The sequence below is a fragment of the Mucor mucedo genome (assembly GCF_025094135.1).
Source record: "Mucor mucedo strain NRRL 3635 chromosome Unknown EV154scaffold_138, whole genome shotgun sequence".
Lineage (NCBI taxonomy): Eukaryota > Fungi > Mucoromycota > Mucoromycetes > Mucorales > Mucoraceae > Mucor > Mucor mucedo.
In genome coordinates, this window is record NW_026252422.1 from 71890 (window position 1) to 87144 (window position 15255).

Below are 15255 nucleotides of genomic sequence, written 5' to 3' on the forward strand. Positions count from 1 at the left end.
AGAGCTTGGTTTTTGACGTCTTCATATTTGGACTGTTTGAAAATAAAGAAAATGCCACAATATGAAAATTGACATTAGTTATGTGCCATAGCTATAAAGGTCATTTCACTTGAGAGAACGCTTGTTTTTTAGATGACCCGGGTGACGCTGGAAGAAAAACATTTATATTTCTAATGCATTGTTGCAGATCCGTTATCCGTGCAAATTCTGGAGATCCATCAGAATCTATTGTAGGAAAATGCCACAGGTTTGAACAAGACGAAGGTAGTCTTATATAAAAAATGAAAAAGCATATAGTTTGTTTGATTGATGAAAAAAGTGTACTATGGGCTGCCAAGGATACGTATACTGATCATTAATTAAATTATATTTCCAACGCTATAAACTTCGTGTAGGGAATTTCTTACTTCCGGGCTTCTGTTTGACCATAAACAGCGCTCCTATGTATGATCTAAGAGGAGAGGAAAGTTGAAGCATTTATTTTTGATAGATATTACGTCCAACTCTTCGTCTTTAAATCCAATTGAGCAGCTTTGGTCTTAAGTTTAATTCTGGTATCTTAATAATCCCTTTAAACAAAAAGGATGCTCCTAAATCTGGAGTATTGGAGCTTTCTTTTAAGGACGACTTCAAAAGTTTGACCTTCGTAAAGTCCCTTAAAATTTGAGAGAGATTTTGTTTGTGACTTGTATAATGTAGGACTGCTTTGATTTTTTTTTTTTTTTTTTTTTTTTGCTGGAACCTACTTTAAAGCAATTTTTTTTCTTCGCAAACAAGTCTTGATCTTGTAAAAACTTTCTTTATACTTTTTAAAATGAATACTGTTCAAGGTTTTATGGGACTTATTGTCCACCCCGGTAAGACCTACACGCAAATTGTCTCTGCTCCTTTCCGTATCGCCATGGTAGGTTTTTTGCATAATTTTAATCGTTTTTTTTTTCATGTTTGCCCGACGTGTCATTAACCTTTTTTTCTTTCACTTTTTGTTTTTATAGGCTTCTCTCGGTGAGGATGTTACTGACGAAAAGCGTACCACTGTTACCGTCGTTGTTGACAAGAAGGAGTATGTCTTGTGTACTTTGATTGCCAACAAGGTTAGTTTTTTTTTTATTATTATTAAACCAGAGAATGTGTCCTTACCATTATTATTATAGATTGAACAACAAGCTTTGGATATTACCTTTGTCGAAGGTGAGGAGATCACTTTTGCCGTTAAGGGTGATAACATTGTTCACCTTACCGGTAACTATGTCTTCAGCGACGATGAAGAGGAGATGGGATCCGAAATGGAGTCTGAAGACGATGAGAGTTTCGATGAGGAAGAGTTCATGAAGAACCTCCCCGAAGGTGTCACTCCTGAAGAAGTCAGAGCTTTGTTGGCTCAACAAGATATGTCCGGTAGCGAGATTGAATCTGATGAGGAAATCGAATCTGAGGAAGAAGAGGAGGAGGAGGAGGAGGAAGAAGTCCCCGTCGTTGTCAACAAGAAGCGTGCCGCTGAACCTGTCAAGGAAGAGACTCCTACCAAGAAGCAAAAGGCCGAAGCCAAGAAGGCCGAAGCTAAGAAGGTTGAAGCCAAGAAGGCTGAAGCTAAGAAGGTTGAAGAACCCAAGAAGGAAGAACCCAAGAAGAAGGAAGCCAAGAAGGTTGAAGCCAAGAAGGAGGAAGCCAAGAAGGTTGAAGAACCCAAGAAGGAAGAGCCCAAGAAGAAGGAAGCCAAGAAGGTCGAGGAAAAGAAGAAGATCACTAAGCTTCCTAACGGTCTCATCATCGAAGATGTCAAGGTCGGTGAAGGTGCCTCTTGTAAGTCTGGCCAAAGAGTCGGTATGCGTTATATTGGTAAGCTTACCTCCGGTAAGGTTTTCGATAAGAACGTCTCTGGTAAGCCTTTCTCTTTCCTCTTGGGTCGCGGTGAAGTTATCAAGGGTTGGGATATTGGTGTTGCTGGTATGAAGGCTGGTGGTGAACGTAAGTTGACCATCCCTGCTCCTTTGGCATACGGTAAGCGTGGTGCTCCCCCAGATATCCCCAAGAACGCCACCCTCGTCTTCGATATCAAGTTGGTTTCCATGAAATAAGTCTTTTTTAGCCCAATCATAAGCTAAGCATAATAAAACATTTGTACATTTAAAAGAGTCTAAAGAGATTAAGCTCATCCACAAAAACAAAACAAAAAAAGAAATGGCTCCTACATCATTTAAACATAATATGCTCCATGGAAACTGTCTTAGTCCAATAGAAATCGCAATATAACGGCAAATAACTTTAATTTAAATTAAAATGGATCATTTTAGGAAAATATTTAATTGCATTAAGCTTTCAAAAGAACAATTTTTCATCAAATGTAAATCCAAAAAAGGGGTAGTATGATCTAAAAAAAAAAAAAAAAAAAAAAAAATAGGATGGCAGTTATCTGATTAATGTATCAGTTTCAATTTCTTTTTTCTATTATAATTCCTTGACTGATCATTTACTGCTTTGATGTTAAGAAAGACATATACCAATGTTACGGATTAGTTAACTCACTGATCGGATAGATTTTGTAGGAGCTGATGTTTCCTCAAATGGGAACAAGCCATACCTGTTTGAAAGCAACATCAAATTTACTAATGTATCATTATACGTAACCACAGTCGACATTTTAGTCTTGTTATGTTTATTAAACATCATAGACGAGTTGAGAGGAAATAGAAAACACTAGCAGAGGTCCCGTATATATAAAGTGTATCTTTGTAACTACAAATCTAAACAGAATTGCCTTCTTTTTATTTTGTAGTCTCAAGAACAATGCCAAAGTTTTTATGCAATGCAGTCTACTGTCTGTCAAACTTAAATAAAGGTAACGATTATTTCTAAAAATAGCGCGTCATGCATTAAGGTTAGCAACCCGTGACATCGTAACATCATTTAAGGTTGTAATATTAATAAATACTTTTTATTTTTTTATTAAATTAGAAGTCTATTATATAGTGTCTAGGGTTAGAGAAATACTATATAATTTAAGCTTCCCAAGAAGAGGTAGCGGGAGCTTCGGTCTCATCAGCCCAATCGGTGGTGCGAGAAGCAGACCAGTCAGCAGCAGCGGCAATACCGGCAACACCTTCAGAGGCCTCACCTTCAACAGCCCACTCACCAGTGGCAGCCTCAGCGGTGGCAGCAAAGTCACCCTCTTCAGCATCTTCAGCATTCTCCTTCTCGATATCCTCAGGATCACGGTAGAAGAACATATCAACCATGACGTCCCAAGCGGTCTCATAGTCCAAAGAACCACGGAGACGGAGGACGGCACGGGCCAAAAGCCAGTAGATCAAACCAATAGCGTGCTTGGCCTTGTTGTTAGTGGGGATAGCAACATCAATGTACTTGAGAGAAGCATCGGTATCAGCAAGAGAGATGACAGGGATGTTGACATAAGAAGCTTCGATGACAGCTTGGAAATCGGAACGAGGATCGGTACAGATAACCAAACGGGGTTCACGGAAAGAACGGGTGATGTAATTGGTGAAGGTACCGGGAGTGAAACGACCGACAATGGCTTCAGCACCAATGTACTTGGCGAACTTAAGGGCAGCACGATGACCATAAGGACGAGCAGAGACAACAACGATGTCTTGGGGCTAATCACAGGCGTTGTTAAAACCTATCTCTCTTTTATTTATTCTCTCTCACTCTCTTTACTTACGTTCTCAATGGCAGCAATGACACGGGCAGCAAGGATGAGCTTTTCCCAGGTCTTACCAATGTTGATCAAGTTGATACCTATTACACTTTGTTATTCCACTTGTGTCCATGTCTGTAAAATCAACCTAATTGCTTACCATCAGCACGACGCTTGTGGATATAAGGGGCCATACGGGTGTTGGCGTTCTTGGTACCAATGTGACATTGAGCACTCAAAAGGAGTTGGATATCCTCCTCGGTGGGGTTAAGAGCTGTTGCATGCCGAATTAGTAAATAACGAAATGGTCGATATCCAATATAGGTTTCTTACCGGAAGGAACACGGGACATCGTGATAAAACTGCTAAACTGATTTTTGTTTAAACAAAAAAAAAAGAGGGTTGATTGATGGATGATTAATTTAATCTGCTTTTCTCATGGATGGATTTATGTTGGGTTACGTACAAAGTTGGCAGGGAAAGAGAGAGTTCAATGGTTTGCTGATCTTTTGGACACATATAAACTTACTGCTTTGTCGGAATTAGGCTAATGTGCGTCCATTTGTGCTTTAAACAATGGAAATTGTCCGGTCCGGACATGGATCAACACCAAAGAGCTTGATAACTTCACATACTCGTTTTTTTTTTTTAAGCTTTTTACTGATAAAACATGTAGGATTTTATTTTTAAAATATGCAAACGAATTTACAATGTTTATTATTTATTTTTTTTAAAAAAGAGGTACAAGAGAGTATCAAAAAGCGAATAGCTTAGAATCTGAGCTTGCTGAAGAACCACTTGTTCTTACCAGTTTGGTAACGTTCTTCGAAGAGCTTCTTGATGACCTAATAATAATAAAAAAGAATGAAATCAGTACACATGTTTTATACACCATAAGAATAACTTTTGATAATTACCTTCTTGGAATCTTCACGTTGAGTGGGTTCCTTGAAAGTTTCGGCAGAGACAGTACCCTTGATTTGCTCCAACTCTAAACCGTAACTATGATGGAAAAATATTAGGACGATGTGTCAAAAACACAAACAAATAGTGACTATTTACCGAGTGGGCATCATGTGGTTGTAGTTAACAATCTTGACGAAAGGCTTGACCTTGGAACGCTTGGCAGTCTTCTTCTTACCCATGGCCTTGGTGACCTTGAGGGGAGAACGTTCGACACCAGCAACAACGGCATAACCGTAGGGTCTGTCTTTGGTACCTTCATCGTGGTCTGTAATAGAGAGAGAAAGTTTAAGTCAAGGTGCTCGTCTTTCCCATTTAAAAGAGTGGTTTACTTACTACGGACGACAACAGCCTTCTTACCGGCGTAACGGCCTTGCAAAATGACAACAACCTATTTAAAACAAACATGAATCAGCATTGAGGGGAAAATTGGGGGGTTTCTTCGTGTGATGGATGAATTCAATAGAGAGATGGAATCGCCAATTGTTGAGTAAAAAAAAAAAAAAAAAATACAGAAAAAAAAATTGATATCCAATCCATCCATAATTCATCCATCCACATGTTGTTGTTTAAAAGTTGGTTTCGATTTACGTACTTTACCAGCCTTGATGAACTTGACCATAGTGGGTAGTAGTTTGTAAAGGAAGAGGAGGAATCTGAGTTTTGACGGAAGTTTCGTCAGGTAATGTTTCCCCCCGTACCCTCTCACACTCAGTCGGGAGAAAATTACGCTGGGTTTCAAAACATTTGGCTTTTACCCTTTAGTGTCTTTTGCACCCACCCCTCCCCCCACACACACCTGTCCCAACGTTTCTAAATAAAAAGGTACAATCCATTTAAGCCAGATCAACTGAAAAATAGACTCTATGATCTATTGTTAGAGCAGAAAAAATATTTACTTTCTGATAAACCAAGTTACGTACATCATGTATCCAATGATTTATGGCTGATGGTTGTCATCCGTATTCAAAAAGATTATCAAATCCTTTATTACCTATGAGCATATTGTCATCCATTCCTAAATCTCTCATTCAGTCCCTATATTACTGATTATGGTTAACAATCGTTTCACCGAATTATGCCAAAAAAAAAAGAGAGAAGACTTTAACACTTGCTGGTTATCATGTGTGTGTATTTACCAACCTTAATTATTTAAGCAGTAGCATGATCTACAGTAATAATAGCCTAACAACAACTGATATCACATGGCATAACACATTATCTGACAGGAAGACGGTTAAATTTGACAGTACATATCTATAATTGTCAGCATAGTTCATATGACAGATCGTACTAAAAAATAGTCAAAAGTTTCAACATTTATTTTTAGAAATATGTGGTTTTGGATTTAACAGTACCTCATAAATAATCCATCATTGTGAACTTCGTTTAACAAACACTATTTAACTAGTGCTCTTATCCATTTCTGTTTTGGGATGATAGTCTTATATGGGGTGAATCACGTAAGTATGTTGAAGGTAGTTACTAGCCCCTTTTTCTTCTTCTTCACCTTTCCAAAGAGCTTTATTGGAAAAGCATGTGAACGATTCAGACAATGATCTTTCTAATATTGACTAATATTGACATATAATTTCGTAGTTGAAGCTTCAGAACTTTTCTCCCTTCCCACACCTTTTTTTATTAAATATCACAATTCACTCATACATATCATATAATCCTCCTATTGTAAACACGTTCTTTATATAAACTAGACCTCCAATCACTCTTTCATCCTGTTCATTAGTACCTTGTGCGCTCGAGCAGGCATTTGTATTTTCTTCTTCTCAGTTTTTTTTTTTTTTTTTTTTTTTTTTTTTTTTTTTTTTTTGCTACCTAGAGCTAGTGTTAGAGTAAACTAACGATGAAAACGTATTGCGCTATTTACGATGTTGCTTTAGTCTATAATTTCAGTCACACAGTTGTATTCTTCGATTTGGTTTATCCAAAAGATGTTGAGCTGAGGGTATATAAAAGACCAGTTCAAAGCTTGGAGTAAATCGCACAATGACACTCAGTTATCGCATATGTTTGTTATAAAAGATACACTACTCTGTCATCCCGAGTTATGTCAAAAAAAATTAGCTTAACCCTACACAGGCAGACTCGCTAGGTCCAGTATATTCTTTAATTGAATGGTAGTTGATATATGACCATGTCTTAGCCCGCAAAGTGAGTTTAATCCGTCATGGCTTGTAACACTACTTGAGTTCACTTGTCAACATTCTTTTGATGCATACACTCATCCCTTGATTCCCCAGTTTTCCAAATTAACACAATAAAAAAGGGTGTGTCTCTACGCTAAAAGTGAATTGGTAAGCTCTATTTTAACACAGGTGAAAGGGAATGGAGTATATACCTTGAATAACTTGATCACGTCGACTCTTTTTGTTAAATGGGGTGTGTGTTTTTTTCAGCACTGGGTTCATCCTTATACATGACAGGAGCCATTGTCCTCTTGGTAGGTGTAGTTATTCTCTGTCGTTTATGGTTGTTTCTTGATAAATAAAATAAGCCCTCCTTACATCCTAATCGATATTCCCAACGACTGTAGTAAAGGACAGTAACCCTCGGACCACAAACTAGACATAGTCATCTCATTGTAAATCTGATAACGTTCTTCCTTACTTTCTGAGAAGGTGTAACAACCCGTCGAAATCTTCTGTTCAATGGACGCATTCTTTTGCATAATGAGACGCATGTCCTTTTGGCTGTTGTGTAAGAGTTGTTTCTGGAGGAGTAATGTAGTGTTCGAGACCAGGTTTTTTTTTTACCTGACACCGCACTCTTGTTGTTGTTACGTGAGTGTGTTGTTCAATTGATGGAGCTTTTTCTAAAAAGTTGGTCGACAGTTTGAAATGGGTTTATTAAATACTTTGGAGGTTTGAACTGGGTAGTCAATTAGACTGTTTTGTCTTCCTAGGATTCTTTCAAGTAAAAGGAATGAATGTCACTTTGTCGACTTTATTATAGACGTTGCGACGTTTTATACCAGTCATAATGCTTAAGAATCACTTTAATATCCCGCATACAAAAAAAAAAAACCCTCTCAAGAAATATTTAATTTTTTAAATTCAGTTTTATTTATGCAAAAAAAAAAAAAAAAAAAAAGAAAAAAAAAGTTTAAAATATAAAATTAAAGGGGGCATTGGTCTAATGAGTCTACCCTTCCAGTGCTAAAACTCTGGAGAGAATCCGCCACTAATTGATCATTGGTAATCTACTCGTCTCGTTCGTATCGTCTCGTGCGTACCTGTTGCTGATCGTATCTGTTGCTGGCCAATGATCAACCAATGAAAAACCCTCTCGCTTGTTTCAAACACGCCCGGAGGCAGGAAAGAGATTAGAACCGCCGCCACCCAAAAGACCCCACCGCAGATTTGCTGGCAAGACAAAACTACGGCACTTTTGCTGGCTAGACAGAAGCTGGATAAAGAAAAAAAATTGAGAGTTGGCAGAAATTGTGCCCTTTATATACCTTTTTTTCCATCACACAAAATCGATTTTTTTGTTTTGTGACCGGTTTTGCTGCGCAGTGCCTTCAAAAATTTCAAAAGTCACGGACAAATAAAGCAAACATGCGCAGTAAATAAAGGGAAGAAAGGGTAAACAAAAGTGAGAGAGAACATTAAAGGCCTTATGTCGACATTGACATTTAGGAAACACTAAAAGAATAAAAAAGACCACCTCCGACACTTGTACAACTCAGCAACATTATGTATAATGTCAACCATTGTTACATTTCTTGCACTAATTGAGACTTTATTTTCTAAAGGGTCTTTATGGGAGGAATTTTTGTTCTGCTTCTACCACTTCTGTTAATAATGTTGGTCGATTATAAAGTTACAATAAGCAGCTACGTTGCAGAAAGCAAAACATAGTTTTATGAATTTTTACTCCCAGAAGAGCGGGACTTACAAATTATATGCTCAGGTTTAAATAAACATTCAAGGACTTGACATCCATAAGACACAGAATTGCGCCTTCAATTTTTTTATATGGTACTGATTAAATACACGTTTAATCTGTGACTTTGGTTTAACTTGTGTCAAGTCAGAGAAGAAAGAGCCAGAGATACACAATGACATGATATGATCTGGTCCATCTGCTTGCTAAATTTAAGGTGATTGAGTCTCTTTTTGACGTGGTGTGTAACCTGTCCTGTGGGCCCTTTTATGCACTCAGTTACGATTTTTTATTTTGAAACACGCCCAAAGAATTTCACGATTTGAATTTTTTTTTTTTTTTTTTTTTTTTACTTTTACATTTCTTGTTCATCACAATTGCTATTCATCTTACCCAATTGCCTTTTTTTTAAGCTCCATACAAATACCTCGCGTTCATCCTAACATCGTTGTAGGCAGTCTTGTATTTGCTAAATTGAACTATTAACGTAAAGCAGCCTTGCCTCAGCTAATCTTCTTGTCGTTTACCAGCGCCCCATAGGAATACACTTTGAGGGTAATACCACGAGAATGTACAAAGATGGCATTGATGACTGCAAAGTGACCTTTGATGCTCTCAACGTTCATTGCTCTTCGGTTAACTTGTCTCTGTCATAGGTATACTCCTCCTCAAAAAAGATGTCAGAACCAACAGCAACGACAATAACAACTACAACAAAAGCAACACAGACGAATCCCCTGACCTTTCGGACGACGGCATTCAATCAGCTTCATAAATTGAAAACGAGAATGAAAGCAATGAGGAAACGATGGATCTTAACTGAGAAGAATGAAGCATCAGTATTGACCAGCGCCTTTACTCACCTTGGCACAAGCTATCAGTACATAAACCCTTCTCTTGGTGAGAAAACTCCATTGAGATCTTTGATTATTTTTTGCCTTACAATCACCTTCAAAGTGTAGTAATTCCCTGCTATCAATCACTGTGCAAGACAGTTAAATTCCTCTTGGATTGACTTGGATTGGCCTGAGTATGGTACTTGGATTATGTGTTTGATTATTATGACGGTCGTCAACTTCCAGGACAAGAGAACGTGCTGGAGAAGGAGTAGTAGTCATTTCACGTTGATTTTATTGACTTGATGGAAAGGACTGGTTCTAATGATGTATCCAGATTTCATGTGTGGGTTGTCCGTAATGAGGAACGGTAATTCGTCAAAAAGCAAAATATTCTGTTGGTAAATATGTGGCATACATTGATTATATATAACAAACGACTAAATTTTCTGCTATAGAGCAAATACAGATCCTCTAAATACCAACTTCGATCCTATCTGAAGGCTTTCAACAACCGACTGGCTGAAACAATGCGCCCTGGACGCTATATGTGTGTTGACGAGTTAATGGATAAGTGGCTTAAAAACAGGATGCCGAAGGTACCCAAAAAATTTCACCCAATTGGTCAAGAGTATGAGAGAATCATGTCACTTACATTATCATGGGCGTGGACAACTGTGGTGATCATAAATCCAACACAGACCTTGACCAACGAAAGATGGATTTATTATAGTCATTGCGAGGCAATTGACTGAGACTTGCTATCAGTTTGGAAGGGTCATCATCGCAGACTCCAGCTCTATTTCACCAGAAATGGATCGAAGGCTTATGGACGTTGTCTGTATTTTGTTTTTTTTAAAAAAATAAAAAAAAAAAAAAAAAAAAAAAGTAAATAATCTCCCATTAACAACTTATAATCAAAGGCTGTCAATTTCTGGTCAAAATCACATTGTACAATAGTAGAGATTTTTTAATATAAAGTCGCAGGTGATTATAAAGAGTAAATAGGGGATTATCTACTACTACAGTGGTGCTATTTGCAAGAATAAAAGGGTGATGTGTAACATTCTTTATAAGGATTCAGTGATCGTTTTCCTAGAAGTAACGACCCCAAAAACAGTGTGTTTTTTATATATTTACCATGTATATTTAAAAAAATCTTCTTATTGCTATCATTTAATGATCGTAAAGCATTCGGTCCATCCAGCTCAGTTCAAAAAAAAATTATTTTATTTTTTTTCATGCATGGATGCATGGATGTGTTAACAGGGGCCAGTCAAAAAAAAAAAAGGGATGGATACTTTGGCTTGAGTAATGAAAGAGACAATTACCTCCCGGAAGATCAACTTCAGCGTATCAACCGCATCCATTGAAATCGTGGTGACCGTGATCTAAATTCAATTTCTAATGATAAAGCAAGAGATCATCAAACTCTTGTATGATCAATATGGGTATTTACGTTTTTCGATATCTAGGCAACTAAAGCAATTCCCAACTTCAAATATCTTGCTTGGCTATCAGATATAGTATAGTTTTTTTTTGATTTATTCAGTGGTAGTTGGTTTCATTTTTACATATGGAATGAAAGGGTAAAAAATGTATTGGTGTCAAGATTGTTTTATTTTGAGAGCTGTGTGGTGGCTGATGTAATTTAATTGAGTGTTTTGGTCTGCTCTTTTTTCTTCTTCCAAAGTACGATTCTTAATTTACATTATGCTTCCTCTTGAGTAACATTTGATTGGCCCCGATATGAAGCCTACTTTGACTTTTGCTGTATTGCCAATTGTCAAGATAGGTCCAAGAATCATTTAATAGCTCCTCAGTTAGTTTGTACCTTGCTTAATTCTCAAGTCTTTTTATAGGCTTGTTAGTTATGGATTCGTATATTCTCTGATTAGATATTCACTTTTTCTTCTTTTTTGATGCACATTGATACCTTGGTAATATCCTTGTATAAATAATGTTTATTACATTGCGTATATTCGACTAACTTTTCGCGAGCGCCTTTTTGTTTAGGAACAAATATATAGTTTGGTAAAGTTCTTATTTCTACCATCTTCATGTCACATTATATGAATGTATAATCTCTTTGTTTCGACGTCTATCCCGCCTATCGCGGCTGACAGTCGTATACTCCGATACACAAAGTGATAACAAGGGTCTGTTTATACTCTGATAAATAATTTGGTTATGGACAAAATATTGCTAGAACACTTCCAATTTTTTAACACAATACTATTTATCTCATTGAACACTTACATAACAAAAACTAAGAAAGAGATACATATTACCCCGTCCAACCATAAAGCAATACCTTTGAAGCAATAATAATTTTTTTATTTATATCAATAACCCAAAACAGTTAACGTGAGTGGTGTGTGTGTGTGTGTCTGATTCTTTGCTGCTTAAAGAAGGGTGACATCGCACCGTTACCCTGAATAACCCTTTCAAATTCTTGAAGGAGGTAATGCTCGACATCATTGACCAAAACAAAAACGAGCTTGTCGAGTCTCTTGTTTCTAACTCGGCCCAAAAACACGGTCTTCAATTGATTGTGTGTGTGTGTGTGTGTGTGGGTTTACTTGGGTGGGCTACCACGACGAGTATCTGAGGCCTTGTCCTTTCCTTTAGCTTTCTTTACGTTCGGGCGGCCAACATCGATCTCCTCTCGCTTTCGCTTTTCCTCATTGAATTCTTTGACACGCCCCAATTCTGTTCATAATTGTCGTCTTTAAAGCTGTCGTCCTCAACATTTACAGTTGCAGGCTTGTTTTCTGGATCGAAGCCACCCAAGAATGAAATGTCCTGCCACTTTTCTGCAGCTTCGTAGCAATGATTAGTGGCCACTTGTCCAAAGCCTGACCTAATCATAACCTTCTTGTTCTTGATAACTTGGTCAGGCTCAGGAAGAAGCAAGGCAAGCTCTTGCTTATCCTTTTCGGTAAAAGCAGCCAAACATTCTGGGATCAATTGCTACAATTAAAAAAAGGTTTGTTACGATTCGAACTTTTTCTTTGGATATAAATTATACTTACTGTGCGAAAACCACATAATAAATGCTACTGTCTGCAAAAGGAAAGATGTTTCGCGGATAAAAGATCGGGAATAAGTAATCCGGCTTCATGGAAATTTCTTCATTGTAACAGAATTTAAGGAACAATAATAAATCAAGGACAGCTATCTTACGATCTTCAATAAACCAAATGAATGGTCCCTTATATAAAACTACGATGGATCTGAGCTGTCAAAAATGCAAGCCACAATATCATCAATCTTCTATAAATATCAGGGCAAACCTGCCCGTCTAGTTAGCTCTTAATCAATTTTTATACAAATAAATCGACAAGACTTATAATTGTATTCTCTTTGTTTTTTTACCTACTTTTTTCTGTAAAACTATTCTCTCTTAAAGTCTATTTTTACTACACCTTCTTTGTTAATACTGATTTTGATGCCTTTACACCACGCCTTCAGGATTGGATTTTGCCTTGGGTTTTCTACCCCTGTGGTTCTTCTCTCGCACGGGTACTCTAATAGGTACCTCGGTAGATACGCCAGCTAGATTATGCTCAGAATGAGTGGTGGGATTTGGCTCAAAATGAGCGGCGGGATCTGGCTCAATAGGTGGCTCATAACCACTGTGTAATACCGGTTGTGGAGAGCCCCGAAGAGCTGGTTTGAGATTAACCGGGCGAAGAGCTTGAGGTCGATGAATTCGATAAGGTTCAGTACATGCTACAGGTTCTAATACCTTTTGAACAGGTAGTTCATTGTGAGTGTTGAGGATAACATAATAACACACCTAGAGTAGAACTATCGGAGATGATCCAATAAGGACATAATCCCATATAATCACACTGATGGGAATTAGTTGTTCCACAATTCACCTCTATCAATAAAACAATGATGTGTAACTTGTATCGAGCGAAGAGTCTCATAGGACCTGAGCCATACGTATATGGAAATGAGTGCTATTGTTTGTATAATTGTTTATTTACTTCTTTATACTTATTTATTTCTTGACCTCGGTAAACTAAGTCTGGTAAACCATAGACCTGTTTACGTGGCTTTGGTCTTTCCTTCTTCCTTCTGCCTTCTTTTCCCATATTTAGTAGAACCGTCAATTAAGTGATGGTTGTCAAGGTTTTGCTTGTTATGGAATCACCGGTGCTGGACACTGTCAATACCCTCTTCTTGAATACCTTTCAAATCGTATATAAATATCCCTTGATAGTTTTGTAGAATTATCTCTATCTTCTTTTTAAATAAAATAAGAGACGACTTAGTCGTAACAGTACTTGCCCTTTCCCTTTACTACTTTTACAACAGTGAGAGAATGCATTGAATCTAGATTGAGAATTGGATGGGAATCCAAAGGTAGGAACCAAAGCGGGGTTAGAGTGATAAACCAAATCAGGCTGAAGATGAGTGAATAGCCCAGGTTTAGGATTGATGAGGGGTAGACGAGGAAAAAGACCAAGCGGTGGAAATCCTACTCGTTCAGGCATGAAGGTGGATTAAACCAATTGAGCAAATGATGGGAGCTTAAGAGGTGTATGTCCCGGTTGATTAAGTAATGGAAGCTCCATTTGGTTATTTGGTGGATGTTCCATGTCGTTACGACCAAAGTCTATTATATGAAATGAAGATTTAATCAACCGCGCCTGGTTTTTGCATGGGAACGTAAAAAAAAAAAAAAAAAAAAAAAAAAAGACTTACCTTTTACCTTTTAAGTTTTTAGTATGAGTTGACATACTTGATTTTATCCACAATAAATCTGCGTGAAGAAAAAGAAGAAAAAAAAAGGGGAAGGGCGTTTATAAATCACAAGTAAAAAAAAGTTCTATGTCATAATTTTTTTTTTTTTTTTTTTTTTTTTTTTTGTATGGGAAAATAATGCATATTGCTTAAATCAAGCATTGTCTGGATGCATACTGCAGGTCATAAAATGTATTCATCCTTTACAAAACTTGAATGTATCTCATTCATATGGATCAATAGAAAATTCATCAGTAGCATTCATTTGGACACTTGTGAACAAGATCTTTCCTTGATGAATTTGTTTACTTTTGATGATCTACATCTATTTTTTTACGCCAATCTCAAGATGTGACTTTGATAAGATATACTTTTGGTATAAGCATTAACGTCATAGTGATATCTTTTAATTCTCCCCTACCAATCTATTTAGTGACCAATAATGCTACCTCCATCTGTTTATATTGTCTGTTAATGCGCCTTTTTTCAGACCAAAGCTCTGATAAAAAACGCGTTAAAGGATGTGTTCTGAAGACCTCATTGTTTTTACTGTATATTTTGTAATAAATAGTTGGAGACCGTTCATGTGCATGATCGTTCTAGAAACATCCACTACTACTTTTTACTGCGAAAAAAGATCTACTACTTGATTAGGCTAAATTAAATTTAAGCCTGTCAGAAATAAACCTTATATTACACAAATCGCTCTATATGATTTCAGGTATTTTTTTTATCGCGAATATACACTGCTTTTTTGTATACTCGTCTGTATACTCGAATATCTAAGCTTATTTTAAAAGGGGATCATATTATTAATAATAATGGATGTTTTTACTACGTTGATTGCGTGTATCTCCGCTTAATTTGAAGTTAAGTTTTTTACAGGTTTTTTTCCTGAATTGTACATTCTTTCACTGTTGCATATGTATTAAAGATTGAGAAAAAAAACTGGTTTGAGGGATCAATTATAGCTGCCGCTTAGAGCCAATGAGACGATTTCGTCCACGAATTGTATCCCCATGAATGGATGGATATGCAAAGTTAATCTGTTACTGCCTTACTTCATTTAGAAATCTACTTTGAAGATGAATTTGTGGCAATATTGAACCGCCACAGTAAGTGAAGTCAAATCTTATG

General features: G+C 37.0%; 6 protein-coding genes across 6 annotated transcripts; 2 read left to right on the forward strand and 4 right to left on the reverse strand.

Annotated features, from left to right (window-relative positions):
- Positions 1 to 752: 752 nt before the first annotated feature.
- Positions 753 to 2189, forward strand: EV154DRAFT_451134 (uncharacterized protein). Its single transcript, XM_051597236.1, has 3 exons — positions 753 to 904; positions 996 to 1094; positions 1155 to 2189. The coding sequence occupies exons 1-3, from the start codon at positions 815 to 817 to the stop codon at positions 2076 to 2078; spliced, it is 1113 nt and encodes a 370-aa protein (XP_051452686.1). The 5' UTR covers positions 753 to 814; the 3' UTR covers positions 2079 to 2189.
- A 692-nt stretch (positions 2190 to 2881) lies between these two features.
- Positions 2882 to 4214, reverse strand: EV154DRAFT_606498 (ribosomal protein S2, flavodoxin-like domain-containing protein). Its single transcript, XM_051607544.1, has 4 exons — positions 3992 to 4214; positions 3819 to 3932; positions 3683 to 3759; positions 2882 to 3617 (listed from the first exon to the last, which is right to left on the reverse strand). Exons 1-4 carry the CDS (start codon positions 4008 to 4010, stop codon positions 3000 to 3002), a joined length of 828 nt encoding a protein of 275 aa, XP_051452687.1. The 5' UTR covers positions 4011 to 4214; the 3' UTR covers positions 2882 to 2999.
- Positions 4215 to 4428: 214 nt separating this feature from the next.
- EV154DRAFT_429342 (ribosomal L27e protein family-domain-containing protein) lies at positions 4429 to 5243 on the reverse strand (the record flags this gene model as incomplete). Its single annotated transcript, XM_051596461.1, has 5 exons — positions 4429 to 4503; positions 4576 to 4660; positions 4721 to 4889; positions 4958 to 5012; positions 5217 to 5243. 5 exons carry the CDS (start codon positions 5241 to 5243, stop codon positions 4429 to 4431), a joined length of 411 nt encoding a protein of 136 aa, XP_051452688.1.
- Positions 5244 to 8877: 3634 nt separating this feature from the next.
- On the forward strand, positions 8878 to 10115 carry EV154DRAFT_525187 (uncharacterized protein; the record flags this gene model as incomplete). The annotated part of the gene is made up of 5 exons (XM_051603259.1): positions 8878 to 8974; positions 9055 to 9079; positions 9181 to 9424; positions 9726 to 9730; positions 9819 to 10115. The coding sequence occupies exons 3-5, from the start codon at positions 9202 to 9204 to the stop codon at positions 10113 to 10115; spliced, it is 525 nt and encodes a 174-aa protein (XP_051452689.1). The 5' UTR covers positions 8878 to 8974; positions 9055 to 9079; positions 9181 to 9201.
- A 1760-nt stretch (positions 10116 to 11875) lies between these two features.
- Positions 11876 to 12411, reverse strand: EV154DRAFT_555528 (uncharacterized protein; the record flags this gene model as incomplete). Its single annotated transcript, XM_051605280.1, has 2 exons — positions 11876 to 12320; positions 12396 to 12411. The coding sequence occupies 2 exons, from the start codon at positions 12409 to 12411 to the stop codon at positions 11998 to 12000; spliced, it is 339 nt and encodes a 112-aa protein (XP_051452690.1). The 3' UTR covers positions 11876 to 11997.
- A 384-nt stretch (positions 12412 to 12795) lies between these two features.
- EV154DRAFT_555529 (uncharacterized protein) lies at positions 12796 to 13466 on the reverse strand (the record flags this gene model as incomplete). The annotated part of the gene is made up of 2 exons (XM_051605281.1): positions 12796 to 13162; positions 13359 to 13466. The coding sequence occupies 2 exons, from the start codon at positions 13464 to 13466 to the stop codon at positions 12818 to 12820; spliced, it is 453 nt and encodes a 150-aa protein (XP_051452691.1). The 3' UTR covers positions 12796 to 12817.
- Positions 13467 to 15255: the final 1789 nt, after the last annotated feature.